The 23,668-nt window shown below is 41.3% G+C and overlaps 1 protein-coding gene across 2 annotated transcripts in view; it reads right to left on the minus strand.

Moving 5' to 3' along the window:
* Positions 1-23,668, minus strand: part of NEDD4L (NEDD4 like E3 ubiquitin protein ligase) — a 3,335,946-nt gene that overhangs the window by 1,910,947 nt on the left and 1,401,331 nt on the right. For both annotated transcript variants that reach the window (XM_044066167.1, XM_044066169.1), the window contains one exon: positions 11,280-11,318. In XM_044066167.1, the coding sequence (XP_043922102.1) occupies positions 11,280-11,318 (39 nt within the window). The remainder of the gene's footprint in view (positions 1-11,279; positions 11,319-23,668) is intronic.

Consider the following 23,668-nt stretch of genomic DNA (forward strand, 5'->3'; position numbering starts at 1 on the left):
TATAGACCAATAACTTGCCTTCAGACGATGTATAAACTTTACACTGGAATTGATATCAACAGTTTATAGTCATTTAGAAGAAAACCAATTATGGCAACAGAAAGTACAGCTGTATACACTTACCATAAATGTAGATGTTCGAGTGTATTCACTGTTGCAGTCATTACATTTGGGTCATCTGCCTGCAGGTAGCCCTCTGCTGGACTGAACATCAAAGTCTTGGATTCCTGCGTCAGATGCTGTCTCTTCTTCCATGACGTCAGGTCATTAGGGGTATAAAACATGCAGCCAACGCCATTACATCAGTTTTTCTTGCCCCAGATGTCAGGTGCCCCCATAATGGGAAGCAATTATATGTTAGGTTACACCTCCAACAAAAAGCAAATACACCAGAAAGCTTAAATACACCAAACAAGTCAGGGGGGCTGGAGGGAGGGTAACCAGGATTGCAACAGTGAATACACTCAAACATCTACATTTATGGTAAGTGTACACAACTGTACTATGTCCTTCGTGTTTCACTGTTGCAGTCATTACATTTGGGTTGATTCCCAAAGCTAAGGAAGGGAGGAGGAAGTTAGAGAGCATTAGGACCAGCTATTAAGCTCTGTAAGACTGCAGTGGCAAAACCAGCTCTGGATTTAGAAAAAAAATAGGCATGTGGTAATGATTGGTGAAGGTATGTACAGAGCTCCAGGTAGCAGCTTCTAGGATGTCCCTGGTAGGGACTCCTCTGAAGAAGGCTGTAGAGGTAGATGCAGCCCTGGTGGAATGTGACCGTATTCCCTGTGGGGTAGTTTTTCCATGGTGCTTACAGCAAAAATGAATGTAATGGGCTATCCATTTAGAAATGGTTTACTTTGAAATGGCCTTCCCCTCTGCCCCTGCAGCAAAGCCAACTAGCAGCTGTTCAGATTTTCTGAGAGGCTTAGTCCTGTCCAAATAAAATCTAAGTTATGTGTGCACGTCCAAAGAGTGCAGTATTCGTTCATCTTTGTTTTGTGGGTTCGGGAAAAAAGTAGGCAAATGAATGGACTGATTTAGGGCCACACTAGACACCACCTTGGGCATAAAGGAAGGATTGGTCCTGAGGGAAACCCTGTCTGCATGGAAGATAATGAAGGGCTCCACTGCCATGAGGGCCTGTAATTCAGACACTCTTCTTGCTGAAGTGATGGCTAGAAGGAAAGCTGTTTTCCAAGAAAGGAATTTCAACTCTGCAGCTGGTTCAAATGAGCTTTTCCAATACAAAGTTAAGATCCCAGGCTGGAGTAGGGGCTCGCCTGGGGGGGGGGGGGTCTTAAATTTTTGACCCCTCTGAGGAACTGCTTTAGCAGGGGGTGAGAGAAGAGGGGTGGCTCAGTATTATAATGTGCTGAAATGGCAGAGGCATGAATTTTAATTGACGAGAAGGATAGGCCCTTGTGGAGCATTTCTGTTAAGTACTGAAGAATATGAGGTAAGCTGGGCACTGATGTGCCCAACCCCTGAGTTTGGCTATGAACCTATGAGCTCAAGGGATTCGTTAGGCTGCAAGGTTCAGGGTTTGAAGCTGAGGGTGCAGAATTTGGCCCGCCTGCTGGGACAGCAGGGAAGGTGTCTGAGGTAGGTGCCATGGCTCCAGCAGTATCATACTGTGCAAGAGGGGTACCAATGCTGGCATGGCCAATCTGGTGCAATCAGTATTGTCCTTGGTTTGTCCTGTTTGATCTTTAGCAGAACCTACGACAGGAGAGGCAGAGAGGGAAAGGCATAAACCGTGAGGCTTTCCCAGGTAAACGACAGGGTATCCACTTTCCAAGCTTGACTGTGGGGAGTCCTTGTGCAGAATTTGTCCAATTGGTAGTTTTGGGGGGAGGCAAACAGGTCTATTTCTGGAGTCCTACATTTGTTCCTCAAGAGGTTGAATATTTTTGGTTCCAGTTTCCATTCGTGTGGGTCTATGAGATTTCTGCTTAGGTCATCTGCCAGTGAATTTAGCTTGCCTGGCAGGAAGTGAACTTCTAGGTGCACTTGGTAGCTCAAGGCTGTGTTCCACAGAGCCACGGCTAGTCTGCAGAGAGGGTATGAGTGGGTTCCCCCCTGCTTGTGTATGTACCACATAACTGTGGTGTTGTCTGTCTTTACCAATAATTGTCCTGGAAGGATGTGGTCCTTGAAGGCTGTCAGGGAATTCTGTACAGCTAACATTTCTTTTTGGTTGATATGCAGGTGCATCTGACTCGCGTTCCATTTGCCCTGAATGCACTGCCCTGCCAAGTGAGCCCCCCATGCATAGTCTGATGCATCTGTTGTGAGGGTTTGGGCGGCAGGGGGTAGATTGAAAGGGAGTCCCTTGTTGAGGTGGCAGGCCTTTGCCCACCAAAGGAACTGTCTTTATACAAGGAATGATAGGAATCATTGTTTCCAGGTCCTGGGAATGTTGGCATCATAGGCTTTTTAGATACCATTGTAGCTTCCTCGTATGCAGTTAGTAGAATGCAAGAGGCCATGACCCCCAGGGCTTGCAGAATTTTCCTTGCAGGTAGCTGGGTCTTTGTGGCCAGTAGTTTGAAGTAGGCTGTCAAATAAACTTGTTTCTCTGGCGTGAGGAAAGCCATCTGGGAAGTTGTGTTCAAGCTTGCTCCCGGGAATACAATCTGTTGGCAGAGTACTAGGTGAGATTTCTTTTTGTTTATGGTGTACCCCAGTGAGGTTAGAAGTTTCTTTACAAATGCCAGGTGTTGTAATAGCAAGTCCTGGCTTTCTGCCTGAATCAGACAATCGTCCAGGTATGGGTATATTTGAATATTTCTCTGCCTGCAAAATGCAATGGCTCTTTGTGAATACCCTGGGTGCAGTAGATAAGCCAAAGGGAAGTGCAGAGAACTGATAGTGCATGGAGCCTGCTCTGAAGCGTAGGTATTTCCTGCAAGATTCCCTTATTGGAATGTGCAGGTAAGCTTCCTTTAAGTCTAAGTTTGCCAACCAGGCATCTTTGCCCAGCATAGGGAGCAGCTGTAGAAGTGTTAGCATTTTGAATTTTGGGATTACCAAAAAGGTGTTTAAAATAGAGAGGTGCAGGATAGGATGCCAGGAGCTGTCCTTTTTGGGTACCAGGAAAAGTCTTGAGTAAAAACCTTGTCCTCTTTCTTCTGCTGGGATAGGTTAAATAGCCTTGATACTTAGAAGACAGAGATACTCTAAAAAGCAATTTAACCAAGAACTTTTCCTAACAGAACTAAGACAATGTAACTGGTCACCATTAAAATCACTCCCTCTAAATGAAGCAGTTGAATACTTCAATTCAACATTCTTAACCATCCTTGACCACCATGCACCAACTCGCTTTATAAGAACCAAAGCTAAGCCCGCCCCTTGGCTCACCAACAATACTACACAAAAGATCCTTCTTAGAAACAAATCCTGGGCAAAATGGCGATCAACTAAGAATCCAGCAGACCGACAAACCTTTAGAGAACATAGAAATAGTACAAAAAAAGCCATCCTACTAGACAAAAAGAACTTTTATCTACATTTACAGCAAACCACTCAAAAGGATCCTAGAAAATTCTGGACTAGTATTAACAATCTTCTTTTCCCAGACCAATCAATCAATCTTACCTAACCCACGAGGCTCAAACCCTGGCAATCCCACACAAACAGCCAATGCCTTCAACTCTTTCTTCACAGACGCCATCCAAACTCTAGCTGGCCACCTATCCCCTGATACCTCTAACCTGCCCACCTCTTCTATAAACCTACCTCCTTTATTTCACTTACAACCAGTATCTACTTCCTTCATTTCCTCCCTTCTCCAAAAGTTAAAACCTAATACTCCCGCAGCCAATAAACTGCCTGCAGAATTCTTGCAAAAAGGAGCTAAAGCCATTGCCTATCCCATCTCCATTCTGATAAATAGATCTATAAGTGAAGGAACTGTTCCATCTATCTGGAAAATTTCTCATATCATCCCACTACACAAAGGGGGGAACTCCAATGACTTCTCTAACTTTCGCCCTATAGCTTTACTATCCCCTATTGCAAAAATTATGGAAAAGTGTATCCATATAAAAAAAAAAAAAAAAATTTTATTATAATTGGCTTTTGTAATACTAGCTGTTTTATAATATCTGTAATAACTTCTGTTTTAACTATGTATGATTTCTTGGAGCTTTTCTCCCCGGGCCTCTACTGAAAATGGACATGTATCCAGCTAGACTAGCCCGGTCAACAAATGTAAAATAAAATAAAATAAAATAAATAATAAATAAAATACTGCTGTTGAGCCTCTGCCCACTGATTTGGGGATGGTAAGGTGTGGAAGTGGAATCTGTATATTTGGAAAACTATATTTAAAACCCATTTGCCCTGGGTAATGAGTTCCCATTTTTTTGCATGCAGTGCGAGCTTTCCTCCTAAGGGAGCAGGCAGTGGAGCAGGGCTCGTAAGGGTTAAGGTTAAGTCATTGTGACATTTTTCCATAGGGGGTGTCTTACTACTTCCAGCTTTGGAAGTGGGAGTCCCCCACTACTTAAGCCTGTGTGTAGCCTAAGACTGTAACCTAGGTGGTCTGCTGTTCCTGGATTTGGACTGAGAAGGCCTGGAAGAGACTGAAAAGGACCAATTCTTAGAAGGCCAATGCCTACTAAATCTGGGAGGCTGTACTTGCAGGAAATCTTTAACAGTTTGCATACACTTAGCTTTTTCCTCCATCTTTTTAAGGACTTCTTCTGCTTTGTTGTCAAACAGGCGGTCTTGGTTTAAGGGAGCATCCAGTAATTTAGCTTTAACATGATCTGGCAAGTTTTGCTAATTAAGCCAAGCATGCCTTCTAAGTACAGACCCAGTGACAGCAGCCCTGCAAGATGCTTCTAAAGAGTCAAAACCACATTGCAAAGTATGTTTACCAACTTGTTCAGCAGAATGCATTACATCCTGTAATTCTTTATGTTCAGCACAATCAGGAATCAACACCATTTCCTGTTTAAGTAGTCCTAAGATATGCTGCTGATACTTTAACATATGAAACTGGCAATTTAAGGCCCTAATGGCCAAAGTAGCAGAACTGTATACCTTCTTACCCCATCTGTCCAAGGCCCTGAAATCTCAGTCAGAGGGGGTAGGGTTTTTGGCAGCAGTAGCCTTAATGCCCTTTGGTCCTTGGGAAATGGTCTCTGGATCCGCAGTAGGATTCTTGAAGAGGAACTTGTGAGAGTCAGGTACTCTGTAATACCTGTCAGGTTTTATGGGAGCTGGAGGTAAAGTGTCTGGGGCCAGGGTAGATTCCAAGAAGGCATCATCTACAATGTCCAGAACAGAAGGGATAGCTAAAGGCCTGTGTTAAGGGAGGAGTAAGAATTCCCCAAGCCTCTTTTTGGAGTCAGAGTAATCCTGGCTTTCCCAGCGGAAATGCTCCCTAAGAGTGTGCAAGGTTTCACCAAAAGAAAAATCTTCTGGAGGGGAAGCAGAGGGAATGGAATCCTCTGCATCAGAATCCTCATAGGTAGATAAGGGCAAATCCTGGTAATCAGAAGAAACAGAAATTTCAGAAGAATCAGAAGGAAAATCAGTTCTAGGTCTCTTAGAGGGGGGAGGCTGGCTTCCCCTAATTAAAGTAATAAGGTCTTCAGCCATTCTAAGCATTTGTTTTTTAGGCATATGGGCCTGACCATGTTGTTTGGACATCGGTTTTCTAGGCGTGGTTAGAGTTTTAGGCCTTGAGGAAGAAGATGGCGTTTGTTTAAAATGCAAATCTGTAGGCCTGAATACACCATCAGAAGCCAGTGCCTGCACAGCGGCTCTGGACCCATCCAAAGTAGAGACATCCACAGGTACCATAGTCGAAGAAGCATCTCGCGGCATACTGGACTCCAAATGGGTCTCAGTAGAGGCCTGCGAATCTGAAGTAGAGGATATCAGGGGCTGCGAAAGCACCCCACCGAGTACCAGCGAACTGGCGACTAGCTTAACGGAAGCATCGTCGGCAGTTTTGGACCTATGCAGTATGTCTCTGCCTTTATCCTTACATTTTTCAGAATATCGGTAGTCGGATGGCTTACTGAAGCCATTTCTGGATAGTTAAACAGAGTAACAAAATAATTTGCTGCGAAAACAGACCGACGACAAATAGTTCGGGGGTTGAATAAGGCACAAAAGCGACAGTGAGAGACATCATGGTCTGGGCCTAAGCAAGGAATGTAGAACGAATGAACATCTTCATGAGGTATTTGCTTTCCACTGGTAAGACAACTGTTAACTTTTACTGACATCGGTTAAGAGCAAGAAAAAGGATCCCCAACGGGGTACTTAGCTTTTTTTGAAGACTTCGATTCTGAAACTCGAAAACAAAAATTTCAGGAGTCGGCTAACCGGCACTTGCGAACTGCTTCTGCTTCGGGCACCGCACGGCAAGAAATACTGATGTAATGGCGTCGGCTGCATGTTTTATACCCCTGACGACCTGATGTCATGGAAGAAAAGAGAGCATCTGACGCAGGAATCCAAGACTTTGATATTTAGGCCAGCTGAGGGCTACCTGCAGGCAAATAACCCAAATGTAATGACTGCAACAGTGATACACGAAGAATATCAAAAGGGCAACAAAAGAAAGTTATACAAAACAAAGGATCATTTGTTAATGTCATAATGGAAAACTGTAAAAGGGGAAAGAATTTAAGTATGGCCTGGATTGACTACAAAAAGCATTTGATAGTATCCCACATTCATGGACAAAAGAGTGTGTTAAAATATTTAAGATGCACCCTACACTGATCGATTACATTACAGTGACCATGAAACAGTGGCAGACCACTTTGCAATTAAGCCACGATAAAGGACAACTTATTACTCCAGCGATAAAAATCCACAGGGGGATATTCCAAGGTGACTCTCTTTCACCGCTGCTATTCTGCCTTGCCCTTAATCCATTAAGCTGTTTACGCAACAACTTAGATCATGGGCTATAATGTGGCTCCTAGAAAACAGCAAAGTGCAAAGATTTCTCATCTTCTCTTTGTCAATGATTTGAAACTGTATAGCTCATCAGATGAGGAACTGAAAGCACAACTGCAAGTTGTCAACATTTTTTCAGATGATATAAAAACGTCATTTGGTCTTGATAAATGTGCAAAATCAACTTTTAAAGCAGGAAAACTGCAGCACCAAGAAAACGTCAGTTTGGGACAAGAATGTGATAAAGAACTTCCGCAAGAGGTAGTATATAAATATTTGGGAACTGATGAAGGATCAACAATAAAACATGAACAAATGCGAATAAAACTTAGTAAGAAGTACTTCAGAAGACTTAAATTAAACCTGAAAACAGCTTTGACATCTAGGAACAAAATCCAAGTTATAAACCAATTTGCTCTTCCTGTCCTAACTTACAGTTTTGGAGTGACTGACTGGACCCAAAACGTGCTGGATAGATTAGATAGGAAAACGAGAAGGATGCTTCATGCTCACCAAATGATTTATAAAAATCAGTGCATACCAAGATTATGTATTCCCTATTCTGAAGGAAGGAAAGGATGGACCTCCTTGAAATTGATTTTATATATATATATATATATATATATATATATAGATATATATATATAGATATATATATAGATATCTGCAATCGTGGGACTCTACACATATCTGCTGACCTCACAAGACCCAAATGTAGTGAAAGTTGTGAAACATGAGGAGAATAAATCTAAGATGACTTCTCTGCTTAATCTAGCAGAAGCATATTGGCATCAAGCAGGAATGGAAATCAAACCAGAAGTAGATAAAAACCAGGCAGCAACCACATGTACCAAAAAAAGAACAAAAGAAAGAATATAAGGTGATGGACCAGACGAGAAGGCAAGAAATGTGGAAAAAGCAAAAATATAGTTGCAAATATAGAAAATGTCTGGAAGAACCTCATGTTGATTAGGAAGGAATGTGGGAATGGTTAAGGAGAGGTGAATTTAAACCATGAGATGAATGGTTAATATTCGTGGCCCAAGACTGTGGGCTACATACACATTGGTTTACAAAGTCCATTGAACATGTGGGAGAAACAGACAAATGTAGGCTTTGCAAAACAGAATTGGAAACAGTTGCACACCTCTTTGCTGGTTGTGACACACTAATGGCAGAAGGACTGTATAGTGAAAGGCATAATAATGTGGCGAGACTGCTGTACTTTGGGATCGTGCAAACATTATGGTATTGAAGTGGCTGAAAAACATTGGAAACTTGACCCACAAAGCATCATAGAAAATGATGAAGTTTACATCACATAAGATCATACATTACCAACAGTTCAAATGATAGATGCTAGAAAACCAGATGAAGTTGTCCAAGAAAAGAAGACAAAAGTAACATTGATCATTGAAATTGCCACACCCAGTGACTACAGTGCCCTGCACACAGAGAGACACAAAGTCATAAAAAATTCGGGATTTGCAAGCAGAAATGAGAGCAATGTGGAAGAAAGATACACAGATAGTTCCAATAGTAGTAGGAGCAATGGGTCTTATAAAAAAGAGTCTACAATCATATTTAGATATGCTACCAATACATGAACTCTGTACGAACTAAAGAAGGAGTCATTACTGGGCACATTGTGGGTGCTGCGAAAAGCACTTTTGGCTGACATCAAAGAGTAAAACAATACTAATTTCATGAACTTTAATCGTAGCTTGACTTAGGAATGGGGTCTATTCCCGTCATGTTATTAGAAACCCAAAAGATTTGCAGAAATTAAAAAAAGACAGAGCAAGACAAAAACTGGCAAATGTTTATAAAAAGTATAAAAAAAATTTTCTTTTAAATAGTCTTGCCAGTGTAATGTTGACAAAACCTAAACTAATGTCTTTCGGCTTTTCCCGGTTAGGGGTCGCCACAGCGGAACTCCAGTCCACTAAAGATTGGCAGTGGATTTTTACCATGCCGAGGTGCCAGCCCGGCGCCCAACTTTCAAAGAAGGCACACCCATTCACACACACACCTACCTGCATGTCTTTAAACGTCACTTGACTGCGGGGAGGTCATGCAGACTCCACACAGAAGGCGCTCCATTCGAGAATCGAATCGGAGAACCTCTTGCTGTAAGGCGACAACTCTTGCTGTGAGGCAACAACGCTAACCGCTGCACCACCGCGGCTTTAATACTTTAAATTCACTTTTAAACTTGTTGCAGATTCCACAGTAAGTCACACCAGTTAGAAATGAGGCTTTTATCCTTGTGTGGCAGGTGGAGGAGGGAGGCATTTGTACATTTAACACATCTGCTACTTTACTTCAGCCCTTCTTCACCTTCCTATACTTCTCCCCCTGGTTTTTAAACCTGATCTCTTCTTTACTGTGTTCAAATTTTTTCTTCTTCTGTTTGCATGCTGTTACAGTTGCCCACAATTCCCCCTTAATTTGCCAAAACAAACTTAATTCCAGCTTCCATACTAGTCTGTATATAAAGTTCTTTCCACATATATCAAGTGCAATGACAAATGAAATTTTCTGTACCACATTCAAATATAGTGCGTATTTACTATACATACAAGCAAATATTAGCAAATATTAGGACAGGCGCAGCTGAGTAGTCCTAAATTATGGAGCCAATTCAATCCCTTGCAGAACCACCACAGACATTTTTCAGCCTGATGGCCAGCTTGCATGCAGTGCAGTTTCTGGCTTATTCTTGCAAATGTTAGACATAGTTAAGTGGAAGAGTGGGAAGAGTGGTCACAATCTATTCTTTACTGTTCAGGCAACTGAAGGATTGCTTGAAAAAGTTGTCTTCTGTTCAGCAACAGATAAGACAGTATGTACACACTACCCAGCATATTAAATCACCACCAGACTATCAAGTCATGTCTGTTACTTCACCATTCTGATTGTGACAAGCTCCAGAAATCCTTCTCTCATTGGCTCTACGATAGAGCCCATGAAATATCTGAAATTAGACCCATCTAAGGTAAAAATCAGAACAACAGAACACACATACTTCAAATCAAAGAGCTTTGCCAAATGCAGACCATTTAAAAGGTGTAATGTAAACACCAGTATTCTGTCATATACATAACAAATGACCTAATTCCTATTATTTCCCATTAATTCAGTTGGCAATTATTCCACAGCTCCACCAACCTTCTCACCTCCTTGCCAAGGTAAATCTTCACACAAGAGTCCTGAGTTTATTTATTTTACATTTCTTAACAGAGAAAGTCAGACTTGGAATGAGGCAAATTTTCAGCAGAGTCCCGGGGAGAAACACTCCAGATGCATGTCTTTGTAATGTGGGAGGAAACCGGAACACCCGGAGTAAACACACACGAACACAGGGAGGACATGCAGACTCCAAACAGAAGGCACCCCAGCCGAGAATTGATCCAGAGAACCTCTTCTTGTGAGGTGACAATGTTACTGCTGCACCACTGCCCCGTCCTATCACCTATTCACCTTATCATCATATTACGTCTCTCAAGGCATGTTCACATTTCTGACAGAGCAGGCCTCAGCTACTACCTTACTTATTCCTTTCACCAGATTCTGATCACTACTTTATGCTAGCCAGCCATTGCACAGTTTCCACTAAATACATATACAGAGCTATAGACATTTGTTAAAGAATCTCATCCTGGTCACAGGCCATCTCTGTGGCTGTACACTTTCCTGATTCACCCTGACAATGGATAACTAATGTAATTAATTCATTGAAATCCATTGCACACTATATATGATGGTTTATCTAATTAACATACAAGATGTGTTCTTCAACAGAACCTGAATAACAAGGTCTCAGTTCATTCTAGAAGAGAGAGAGAAATTCCAATGAAAAGCTTTGCAACGCCTGCCTTACAGCAGGCACCCAGAATGTGTGCTAATCACAGTGAGAGCAGATGCCACTGTAACTATGAGAGGGATTCACTCAAGCAAAGATAAAATTAATTATGTCCTTAACAATAAAAAGGGTTGAAGACTATCAAAACACTCACTCAACTTTCTCCTCAAAAAAGTTGATTTTTTTAACAATGTAAACATACGTAAACTGCCTGTAGAATGGGATGGCATATTTTATTTACTGAATGTATAGTGGCAGTTCTGAGGCATTTTATTCATCATTATAAGGTCAAAGCTATTTTATCTTATTTTACTCTAAGGCAGCCAGACATTTAAGATGGACACAAACTGCAGTGCCATTTTTTAACATTCACTTAACATCTCTCAAGATAAATACTTTAATTTCAGAATTTCAACAGTAAGCATGTTAAGGCTAAATGAAATAACTTCTCATTTAAATAAATAGTAGAAATAACACTTACTCTAAAATAGAATTCTTCATTCCATTTGGGGTTCAATGTCTGCAAAAACAAAACAACAGTTATACTTACAGAAAGAAAATATTTTACAAAGCTGAATCGTATTTCATATACGAGTAATTAAAATAAGTTCACTGCTAACAGTAATGCAGTCCAGAAGTTAAAATATGCAGGAAAACTGAAAATGCTGCATCATCTATGACATGAATTATTCCAACAACTGGTACAAAATTCTGTTTCAAAACTGCATTTTGCTTCAGAAGGTTGCAGCTACTTTTAAGTTTCATAAACAAATAGTGAAAACATATAAACAAAGCACAAGAAGGCACAAGGAGCATGTTGTCTTATATTCGGCCCATTTCACTACCTACTGACAAAGCTGATCAATGACCGGATTAAGGGCTTCTAGAGATGTAAGATACAATGTGCCCCACCACTCATTCAGCTGCCATCTACTGTAAGCAGGTAGTAGGGAGAGCTGGATGTACTGAATTTCATTAAAACAACCAAATGTCAGTGTTCCCAACTTTGAGGTTAAAACATCAACATAAAGCCATGCACGAGTCAAACAACAATCTCAGCTCATAGAAAATCTAAATAAAAAAAAAAATGTTTTTTTGCAGGGGGAACGCCCCTGCACCACCTCACTCACCTCCTGTTAATCACATGTACTAGCTCCAAGCGTGTACAATATGGGACATATTTCCAAATCCTGAGAACTGTACATATCACGCACCTGTTGACCACCTGATTAGTCAACCAAATTTGGTCGACTAAAGAGCTATCCATCAAATATTGCACAGATCTATTTATCTATCTATCTATCTATCTATCTATCTATCTATCTATCTATCTATCTATCTATCTATCCCTCATCTAGACTTTTACTCCCCAGACATTCTAATCACCATTGAAACCTGGCTAACACAAAGAATAACCGAAAACAAAATTATTCCCCCAGGTTTTAACATACTCAGAATGAACAGTAATCTTAAAAGAAAAAGTGGTATTGCTATTATTTATAAAAACAACTTAGAAATAACTCCAGCCCATCTAAACATTCCAAAATTTAATAATGCTAAACTTCTGATTGCATACCTCAAAATCAACAAAAATAAATATACATGCACCTCAGCAGTACACAACCAACTGGGCAGCGACATTACCACAGCCAAAAATATCTTACACTGCATATCTGACAACATTCCTCAGGAAGCCTCCCTCTTAGGTGACCAAAATATAGACTGGCAAGTCATAATCAGCAGTAACCACAAGAACTCTACTCACCTATTTGGCTTCACCCAGCTAATAAGCTCCACCAGCAGAATCAACAAAAGCAGTAACAGACAGTCCCCAATGGACTGGATATTGACAAACCCCATAACACAAAATCTGCTGGTTGCTTACCAGACACTAAGTGACCACCTCCCAACCTACGTAATCAGGCAATAGCAACACGGTTCATCCAAACAAATAACCTATAAACAAGTATGCATTTTTAACTACATTTCACAAATGACACATTTACTACAACCCTGTCCCACTACAACTGGAATGTATTAAGAGTAATACCTCTAGATGAAGCAGTTACTCACTTCAATTACACCTTCCTAAAAATACTAAATGATTTAGGACCACTTAGAACAAGAAGGGTAAAATCTAAAGCAGCTCCATGACTGACAAAAGAGACCAAACAGCTCAATTTGCAAAGAGAGAAATCATGGAAAGAATAAGAATAAAATACAACATGCCTACCAAAATTTTAGATTTCTCAAAAAATGTACCAAGATCCTTGTTAAATTTGACAAGAACTCATGGTACAGTAATCTTAAAAAAAAAAAACAAAACAACCCAACCTATTTTGCTCCTCTAAATAAACTGTTACACCCTGTCCTTCTACTTCAAACAACAAAGACTCCACTGCCACTCAGTTCAACACTCATTTTATCCTGTCAGCTCTATCACTAATCAATGACTACCTCACTTCACACTCCAGTTTCCATCTGTTCTCGAAAGCAACACACTTTTAGTTTTCCGCCTGTCCCAACATCAATCATAAAAAAAAAAAATAACTACCCAAATTAAAATCAACAACCTCAGCTGCTAACCTTCCCACTGAGTTCCACAAAATAGGTGCAGAAGCACTAGCCTTCCCTGTCTCCTTTCTGATCAACCGATTGTTGTTGTTGTTTGTCTTTCGGCTTTTCCCGGTTAGGGGTCACCACAGAGGAACTCCGGTCTGCTAATGATTGGCAGTAGATTTTCATGAACGCCGAGGTGCCAGCTCGACGGCCAACCTTCAATGAAGGCACCCCCATTTACGCATGTCTTTCGAATGCCACCCAACCGCGGATCAACCGGTCAATAACTGAAAACTATGTCTCAGTTATCTGGGGGAAAAATCTATTATTATATCCCTTCACAAAGGAGGCATTTCAACAGAGTTTAACTACAGCCCTACTGCTATCCTATCACCCCTCTCTAAAATAATCTAGAAATGTATTCACTCTCAGCTTACGAAACATATAACTAAAGGCAGCTTCTTCTCCACCACCCAGCACAGTTTCAGGCCCAACCACAGTACTACTACTGCCCTCTTCAACCTCACCAACACAGTAAACCAATACAAAAATGAGGGCAACCTTTTCTTCACTTTTCTTTGACCTTTCCGAAGCATTTGACAAGCTAACCCACCAAAAACTCCTTTCTCAACTTGCAACAGTAGGTCTCGCTTACCCCTCATCTCCTGGTTTCATAATTATTTATGCAATTATTAGCAAGCAACTAAATGTAAACAAAACTTTTTAGCATTTCAACTAATCTCTGTTGGTGTTCTCTAAGGGTCAGTACTCAGCCCCCTTCAATTTAACATTTTCATAAATAAACTTCATACCTCTAGAACTTATCTGCTCTGCCCCAGCCATAACATAATTACAGGAAATCACTCAAAAATATTTCACTGGCATTGAAATATGGCTAAAACATTTTAACTTGTTGCTAAATGGCAAGAAACCAAACGTGCTATTTAATGCAAAACAATACCTTAACCAGTAACACACATTTCATATTACCTCAAGTTGTTGTTGTGTCTTTCGGCTTATCCCGGTTAGGGGTCGCCACAGTGGAACTCCGGTCCACTAATGTTTGGTAGTGGATTTTTACGTGTCAAGTTACCAGCCCGTACACACAACCTTCAATGAAGGCACGCTCATTCACGCATGTCTCCACACAGAAGACGCTCTAGCTGAGAATCGAACGGGACAACGTCTTGCTGTGAGGCGGCAATGCTACCGCAGCACCACTACCGTGGGACATTTCATATTACCTCAAGTTGTTGTCTTTCGGCTCTTCCCGGTTAGGGGTCGCCACAGCGGAACTCCAGTCCGCTAATGACTGACAGTAGATTTTTACGTGCCGAGTTGCCAGCCCTGACACACAACTTTCAACGAAGATACGCTCATTCACGCATGTCTCCACACAGAAGACACTCTAGCTGAGAATCGAATGGGACAACGTGTTTTTGTGAGGCGATATTACCTCAAGTAATAACACAGAAACAGAAACCATAAGCCAAGCTAAACTACCCAGAGTCATAATAAATGAAAACATTAAATTTGATCATCACATACTTCATTCCATCAAGAAAACTCACCAAAATTCGGTTCCCTCTAAACGGCCAAACACTACCTGATGCATCAAGCAAGAATTACCTTAGCATCAACAGACCTCCTTCCTTCTCTCCTTCTCTTATTATATGCTTTTCCTGTTCTTATAAATATTAACACTACGTATAAAACGAAACTAGCCTCCTGCTACTACAAAACAGCTAACTTTGGAAACATCCTTATAAAAAGATGACTGCATTGACATACAACTAATTATTGCCCACAGCCTACTCTCCAGTCAAATACCCCGCATTACAAAATACTCTACTGTAATACTCACGCAATAGAGACTTCGCTCTAACAATAAACTATTACTATGTATCATTAAGACATTCAACACTACTGGAGACTTTCTCTTCTTTTGTTATGTATCAAAGCTCTGGAATGAAATCCCCACAAAGTTAGAACAGAGGAAAAACTTAAACAGATTCAGAACTTTGCTTAAATAGTACCTATGCCAGAGATGGCTCTGTTCATTCCTGCTCACCTGGCTAACTTTACTCAGATTACTTTTCTCCAACTCTTACAGCCACTTTGAGTCCCAGTCTCTTTGTACCTTATCGCTCCTCCATATACTGCACTGATTCCCTAAACTCTTACTTTTCCTCCTTCACTCACACCCCACCAACTACAGTTCTGTCCCTTTATCTTTCTGCTCATTTCATTAACTACTACTTTCATCTCTCTCTCTACCATTTTAAGCTACTTTCTACTTGTATGTCTGTAAATTATTACTAACCTCAAACACCCCAGTATATTTTCCCTGCAGCCACCATGCTATAAATGCATTAACTGTTATTGCATGTTATTCCTCTATTCAGCAATTAACCAATTTATGTTCATTACCTCTCTTGTTTTTTGTGTTAAAATGCTATGTTCATGTAAAAAATATTTAAAATCATGTAAATAAGCTTGTGTATAGATGGTTTTACCCTGCAATTATAAATGTACATCACGTGTGACTTAAATGTGGAGCTTTTTCTCCCCTGGCCTCCGCTGAAAATGGGTTTTACCCAGTCAGACTTTTCATGATTATCAATGACAAACAAATAAATAATCTCATCAGAGGAACAACGCTACATAATTATTAAATAACAATTTGTAGAATACATGCTCCTTCAGTGCTGTTTCAGCGCACTCCGAAAGGGAAAAAATAATTGTATTACATCTTTTTGGGGAGGGTGGCACAACATCTACACATGTGGGAAAGCTAACTAAACAGACCACGTATGAAATTTTGTTAGTCCATTTTCAATAATGCATTTTTCTATCACATAACACTCTGGCAAAAAAGCACAGCTCTCTAAATGTGTTTAAATCCAAAAGGGAAAATTAATTCAAATAGACCCTACACAATGGTTTCAAAAGTTTTCCTTGTTCCTGGTCTCTGTCACAGAACCTCTGTACCTCAGTCAAAACACTGAACCCTCCTTGACCTCCCCCATCAAGAAGGGCTTTGGTTCACACTCCCTACACAAAAATGTACATGATGCATATTACAGAAGCACACACCGATCACACACACAAATACAAAATGACAAAGGTAGAGCGCACTACACAATTCTTTCACTATAGTTTTGGAATTTTAGATTGATCACAAAAAAAAAACTACTGACACTAAAATAATCACCATTTTCATACATTTCATGTTCCTCCCATGAAACAGGCATGGGCTTCCCCAAATTAGATACACAGACAAGTAGAACACTTCAACTGGCTGCCTGTTGATGACAGCCACAGTAGTGTTTAGTTCACAGATCTATAAAATAGTGAAAATGGGGCACTATCCACCCTTAAAAACAATACTCCAAATTAAACTATAAAACAATCCCCTAAGAAATGATCAGAAGAAGCCCTAACACACATCAGACCATGTTTCAAAATATCCACAGGAGAAAGACTAAATACAATGAAAGCAATAATGTACAAAAGAAATAACTCTCCATCTCTGATGTGTGCCCGATTAAAAATATGTCCATAAGTAGTAAGCAGTGTCAAAGATGCAGATCCACTTAAAGGTTCATGAGTACTTATTAGGCTACTGATCTGTGAGGATCTTAAAAAGTCGTGTCTTCCATTACCATGGTAGTTTTTAGCCCTTATATTTTGTGTAGAAATAACCCAGAGACAAGCAGAACAAGGATATACTGGAACATTTACATGTTCCTTCCTATTCATAAGGGACAAGGTTGTTAAAGTAGGGGCCAAATTATTTTCAAATACTGTAAGCGAAGTACTTTGCTATATGTGGAGAGGAAGATGGTTTCATATGTTCTGTTTAAGTTGCAGAAAAGACTGAGTTCTCTTGAGCAGGTTTTTATGCCACCACTGGACTTGTAATAAGCCTGACAAGATAGGGTCTATTAATGATCTATAAGCCAGGCAGAAGTAGTCTCTCTGTAGCCTATATGATAACAAAAAAGAATGGCAAGACTTTCACACAGTTTTAATGATTTAGGCCCTTGATTTTCTTAGTGAGGAAGAGATGCAGTCATTTAGATGAGGCCACAAAAGGAGCATTATACTAAATGACTAGTCTAATGAGTGCCGAGTACAGTGAAATGATTACATCCTTGGACTTGGGCATCATACAGTTAGATACAAGTTATGCAATGAAAAGGACTTCCTTGCAACACTTGATATGTGGTGATCAAGGGACAGACTGTTGTTGACATAGGTTACTGGATGCTTGACTATGGGATCAGTTCTCACTGGTGTGTTTGCAATGTTAGTTAAAAGGAAGGAGACAATTATGCACTTCCTAGAATTTAGTTTTAGTCCATGATTTTGGCACTAGCCCACTTGGAAGACCACGGTGTCCACTGAAAAGTTTATAATGGCATCAAGATTGCAGTCATCTGAAAAACTGGTTAGTCGCAACCTCTTGACATTAGCTTTGATCTCCATGAAGTAAATACCAGTGTTTGAGACTGAAGGAGGTCCAAGCCCTCGAGAGTGTATTCAAGCAACTGCAACATCTTCCAAATTTATGTTTCAAAGGAAAGAATCTGAAGTAACCTGGCCTCTGACAGATCACATTCTTGGTTTGATAATGAGGGCCTTCACTTCTGAAAACACCAATATGAAATGTATTCACATAGCTTCCTTGCTGCTGTAAGTTTAGATACCTTTTTGCCTTTCTTGGCTGAGGAAAAGGAAATAAACAACTATTTGACATGCCTAAATTCCTTTGTACAATTCAAATATAAATGAAATTGTCCGTGTACATCCAAACTATTAAACTTGTATTCTCCCCATTAGCACACCTAAGAAAGAATACCAGTAAGTCAAAAGCCTGGTTTAAACTGGACTGCATATTAACCAAAGGCATAAAAACTGGTGTTAGTTCTGAGTATAACATGTTTAGATGAAAAGTCAAGTACAGATATAGATATTCTGAAGAAAACTGAATGTATTTCTGACACTCAACTGTCCCTGGTATCCAGAGATGTCCCTGATTTTGACTCAAATTTCACCTCTGCCCCTCTTAATCCCGCCTTAAACTGCTGACTTTTAAAGGAAAAGTGGTGAATTATCCTACATAAACAATTGCAATAATTAAGTGTTTTAGATTTCCTTTACTTCACAAAATGTATATTAACATTCTTTTATTCTGCTTATGTCTCAAGTTAACAGTCTTAATATTTAAAAAATGTCCCTGATTGTCCCTGATGTTTTTGGGGTTTGTTCCTGATTTTGTTGAAATTTGTCCCCGATTGGCTGAGAGCTATGTCTGCAATGCTAGGATGACCACTCATCTTCAGTATGCTGATGTGTAGCTCAGCTAATGCCCGAGTCCATGTGCCCTGGTTCATCCCATTTCGATAATGCCCCTCCCCCAAAGAATGGACACATCCATGATTATTCTGGCAGTTGGGGATGAGTGGACAAATGGTGTACCTCCAAAATGTTTTTGTGGTTTTGACCACCACAGCAGACTCCTTATGCATGCCTTGGTCAGCCTGATTGTATTCCACATAGGATGAACACTTTGCTCCCACTGTAATCTGAGTGCCCACTGAAGAATTCTCATGTTTAGTTTGGCAAATGGAACGCTCTTTTCCAAGAGTGACCATGAGACCCACCACTTAGCACCTGAAAAATCCAGGGGGTCAGTGTGTGTACGAGGCTTTGAACTTCCCTGATTATTGAAACAATTCCTTCTGGAGGCAGTTTTGCTCTCTGATCTAATGTGCCCAATTGAATGGCAATGAACAGAAAGGAGCCAGTGATAACTGGGACTTTCTAAGGTTGACCATTACTCAAAGGACAGACACAGCTACTAGTAAGTACTGTCTTGGCATAAACAGCAACTACATAGTTGGGCCACTAAAAGCCAGTAATCTAAACAGGGAAAAGCCTTAAGGCTGCATGTGGGCGGCAGCTAGAGCCATGCATTTTCAGAACACCTGAGGGGCTGTGGTGAGACCAAATGCTCTTTACTGATAATGACTGGCTCCAACCTGGAAGTGCAGGAACTTCATCCATGACTTCACTACCCTGATGTGTAGGACGTCCAAACAGCATATCCAATCATCTGCTTGTGGGCACGGCAGGATGGGCTGCACTGTAACTCACTGGAATGGCTCCTTCTTCACATACCAACTTAATCAATTCAGGTCAAACTGGGCTGAGATACTGTTGTTTTTTTTTGGTGGGGGGGGCATCAAGATGGCCCTGAACAGAATATGGACCCCTTCTGTTCAGGTATGGCTTCTTGAAAGGCTCTTCTTTGAAGGAGAGATTGGGTTTCCTTAACAGCTGCTCTCCTTTGATAGGGCAACACTGTTGGGAAGGTGGTTGACGGGGCAGGTTCTTGGGCATTTCAAAAAGGGGATATAGCAGTCTCTGGATATGAAATACTTTATGCAATTGACTGGCATGATGGTCAACAACACAATAAGGTGGAAGGAAAGAAGCTCTGCACCTGGTACCATAGTGCGACACTCGGGCAACTGTTCAGGACTCGTACTGTCTGCATCTTCAAAAGGATCCTCTATAGCCCTGATAGCTTAGACCACCTCTGCCTCTGGGAAGTGATATGACTGGACTTCTCCTCTACCTCAGGAACACCCATCATACTGCTGTCTAACCTGGGACTACAAATAATTGGCACTGTTTTGATTCCTTTCAAAGGATCTCTGGTGTACAGAAAACCTGACCCCAACATCTGAGTGCATCTTGCTCACACTGCAGCAGTCTCTCTCACACCTTCTTCCCAAACAAAGAGGCTTCATCAAAAGCAGCACTGATGCATGACACCTTGAAGTAATCCACAAATTATGTTAGATCCAGCCAAGCCTGTCTCCTTATGGCTAGGTCTAAGCTCACTGCTCTAGCTCTGCCATCTGTAGCATTAAGAATCAGATGCATGGTGAGTGAAAATATAGAAGAAATGGTTGCAATCTGAGTTTTCAGTTGAGCACCTGTAGAGAGCTGTTCCAGAGTGAATGCAGCTTTTTCCATCAGTTTTCCTTTGAAACCATAGTTCAGAGCTTTATTAGAGAATGTCCCTGGCACACAGATGCACTTCCCCAGCTTATCATTGGATTGTAGGATCATAACAAGTTACTAGGCTATTGGCCCTGAGGCACTTATAAGCCTAGCCAAGAGTTTAGCCCATGTTTAGACAAATCAGCACCCAATGCCTCTGTCCAACGGGGACACGGGTGGAATCCTAGAGATATATTTTTTGTTTCCCATCCAGTTATCCAGGTTGTGCTTAAAAAATGGGTAAAGAAGTACTCTGCTTGACATGGACAGGGAGTCTATTCCACAGATGGAGGAGTCACTGGGACACAAATCTGTCCCGCCAACAACTCCTATTGATGTCACAGACCAGGTTGAGGTTGCGAGTGTGGGTTACTCGAGTAGAGCTAGGCTAGCAGAATATGTAGCAGTCCCATCAAGGCGGGGTCCGAGATCGCCTTGTCTGCCAGACAAAGGTCATCTCTGAGGAGTCTGTATGAAACTGAGTAGAGGGATAGGGCTTTTCGCCTGTGTATGGTACATTTTTGAGGCCCTGGATTCTCCTGGTGAGGAACATCTGCAGTCTCTCCAGGTTCTGCATGTGCTTTGCGAGGTACATGCTGAATGGGGAGCTGTACTCAATAATGGGTCTTACAAGGGAAGAATACAGGAATGTTATGACCTCTGTTCCTGGATGAGATACCCTTGCTTATGAGGTGGACCGTGTAGAAAGTTTTCAGTACAACAGAAGCAACATGATGGCCAAAAGTCAGGTTGCTATCAACCTGGGTGCCCAAATCCCTCATGTCTGATTGCATACTTAGGACGTTATTAATGTGATCATTTGTGGAGGCGTCAGTCTCTCCAAAGGGGATGATGACACATTTTTTGGTATTCAGCTTGAGGCCATGTTTCTGGCACCACTCATTTGTTTGGGTGGGACCCTCTTGGAGGATGTCCACATCACTAAAGGAACTGATGACAGAGCCCAGCTTGCAGTCACCTCCAAACCTGGTCAGCCACAGCCCACTGGTTTTGGCCTGTACCTCAGAAAAGTATATCCGAAATAACAGAGGCCCCAAGACCAAACCCTGGGGGTACGCCGCTTGTTATGGGTCTACTGCTTGAGGTGGCTTCCCTTATTTTGACTAGGTGGGTTCTATCAGTGAGTCAGTTTGTTACCCATTTGGTAACATACGGATTTGATGGCTAGTTGAGAGAGTTTATCTATTATGCTCTAATGAGAAATAGTGTTGAAGGCTTTGGCCAGATCAAGGTAGGCGGTGTGCACCATCTTCCCCTCGTCCATGGCTTTCTATCTATCATCCTGATTTCCCATCTGGGGGATAGAAAGCCCATACATCCTCTGGAATGCCCTTCTTGGTTGCAGCAGAGACAACTGCAGAGTACAAAAGAGACTCATCACAACTGCGCTGTCTGTCCTTTGAGGGACAACTGCAGAGTCCAAAAGACACTCCTCTCAACTGTGCTCTCTATCCTTGGTGGGCCTTGCAGCATTATCAGCTTCTACGAAATTGTTTCAGTTATGTCAAGTTCCTTCAAGCTTTGTTGCACACCACATCTACTAACTTGTCTGGAGGTAGAACTACCTAAGCCACTGAGGAAGAGGACTGATGCACGATTTCTTCTTCAGGGAGGAGGGGTTAAAGGGCCAAGATCCCCTCTGCCTCATCGCTTCCAGTATTTTGCCAAAAGTGGCTTCTTCTGATGAGGATGTGGAGTAAAATATTCCCCCTTGCATCAAAATGCATATCTGGGGACAGAGAATCTAAGTAAGAGTCCAGGTGCTTTCTCTTACACTGCCTCTTCCTGAAGGAAGTAGGATGAAAGTTATTTGAACTCTTCTGGAAAGAAGGCACCCTGAATATCTGCACCATAGTCCTAAGTTGTTGTCAGTCTCTAAGGAGCATAGATGCAGTACTGCCTCGATGCTGTCCTAGGATGTAATCGACATATTCTGCGCCTGTGCCAGCAAAGCACCAAATAGTGATCTCCACTGCATTTACAAATCAACCGAGACTGCTGGGCACAAAACACTCAGCGCCAAATGTGTGGGAACCTCTGAGGCTGAAGTGACACCAGAAACAAACATGGATGGCACCCCCTGTTCCACAGTCAAAGTAGTCTTGGACATTTTTGGCACTAAAGAACCTAACCCAGAAACTTTTGCCAGAAATAACAGCTCAGAGACCAGTGGCATGAAAGTAAATTTCCAACTGTTAACAATGAAACATTCTACCCTAGTGAACCTCAACTCTGACTCCATGGTCAGTGCTGAAATGGCCACGGACACCATGGTCAATGCTAAAATGTCCACCAGCACCAAGGGCCTTGGTATGGTGGCCAAAGGGACAAAGTCATTGATGCAGATTCCAATACTACCAGCCCCAAAACGGGGGCCTGAAGAAGCACAGTAAATAATGGTAAGGGGGGGGGTCTTCTTGAACCATCTCTACCCACCAAGAAGGCAGAGATGGCTGGGCTTTCATAAAGGCTGACAACATTTGCTCCCGGTCAACCAGACTAGGGGTGCTAAGAGACCAGCAGGATGAAGGGAAGGTGTGGAGGCTGGTCGACAGAAAAGGAACTTGGACAGTTGCTTCTCTGAAGAAAAATGGATTGCCCTGTGCCAATTTGTAAGGGTGTTAACAAAATAGTGCTTTTGCTTCATTCTGAGGATGTGTGGTTTAAGGTGGTAAACTGAGTGGCCTCATCACAACAACTGTATTACAGAAATTAATTTCTATATTTATTAAGAAACCACTTAAAATTTTAGAGCATTTACTGTCAGCAGTGTTCCACTGCATACAGTTCATCCCGTAGTAATTTAACTGGATTTTACTGAACCTTTAATACAGCTTTTTTTCTCTCTCTCTTTTTCCAACATGTTCACTGGAAACTTAAATATACACACAGCAGTCTCATCCAGATAGGCAGTCTGAGTCCATTCAATCCAAACACCATTTAATTAGGATAAACTGTGTAAAGTGTCAGACCCATCCAGTCTTCTGTGTATATTTTTGCCTGCATAGTGACTAGTCTGAAGACAAGTACGTCAGTGTACTAGTCTGCAAACAATAACCTTATATAGTCTGTAAATCCTTCTTCACTGACATTCTGCTGGTCAGCTTTTACTTTCTCCTTTGTAACGGACGCTGACATTTACACCTATTACTCAAACTATTTCTCTCTCTCTTATATTTTCTTTACTTCTCCTAGACTTGTTACTCCCATTAT

The sequence above is a fragment of the Protopterus annectens genome, chromosome 1.part0, assembly GCF_019279795.1.
Source record: "Protopterus annectens isolate FY-2018-M chromosome 1.part0, PAN1.0, whole genome shotgun sequence".
NCBI lineage: Eukaryota > Metazoa > Chordata > Ceratodontiformes > Protopteridae > Protopterus > Protopterus annectens.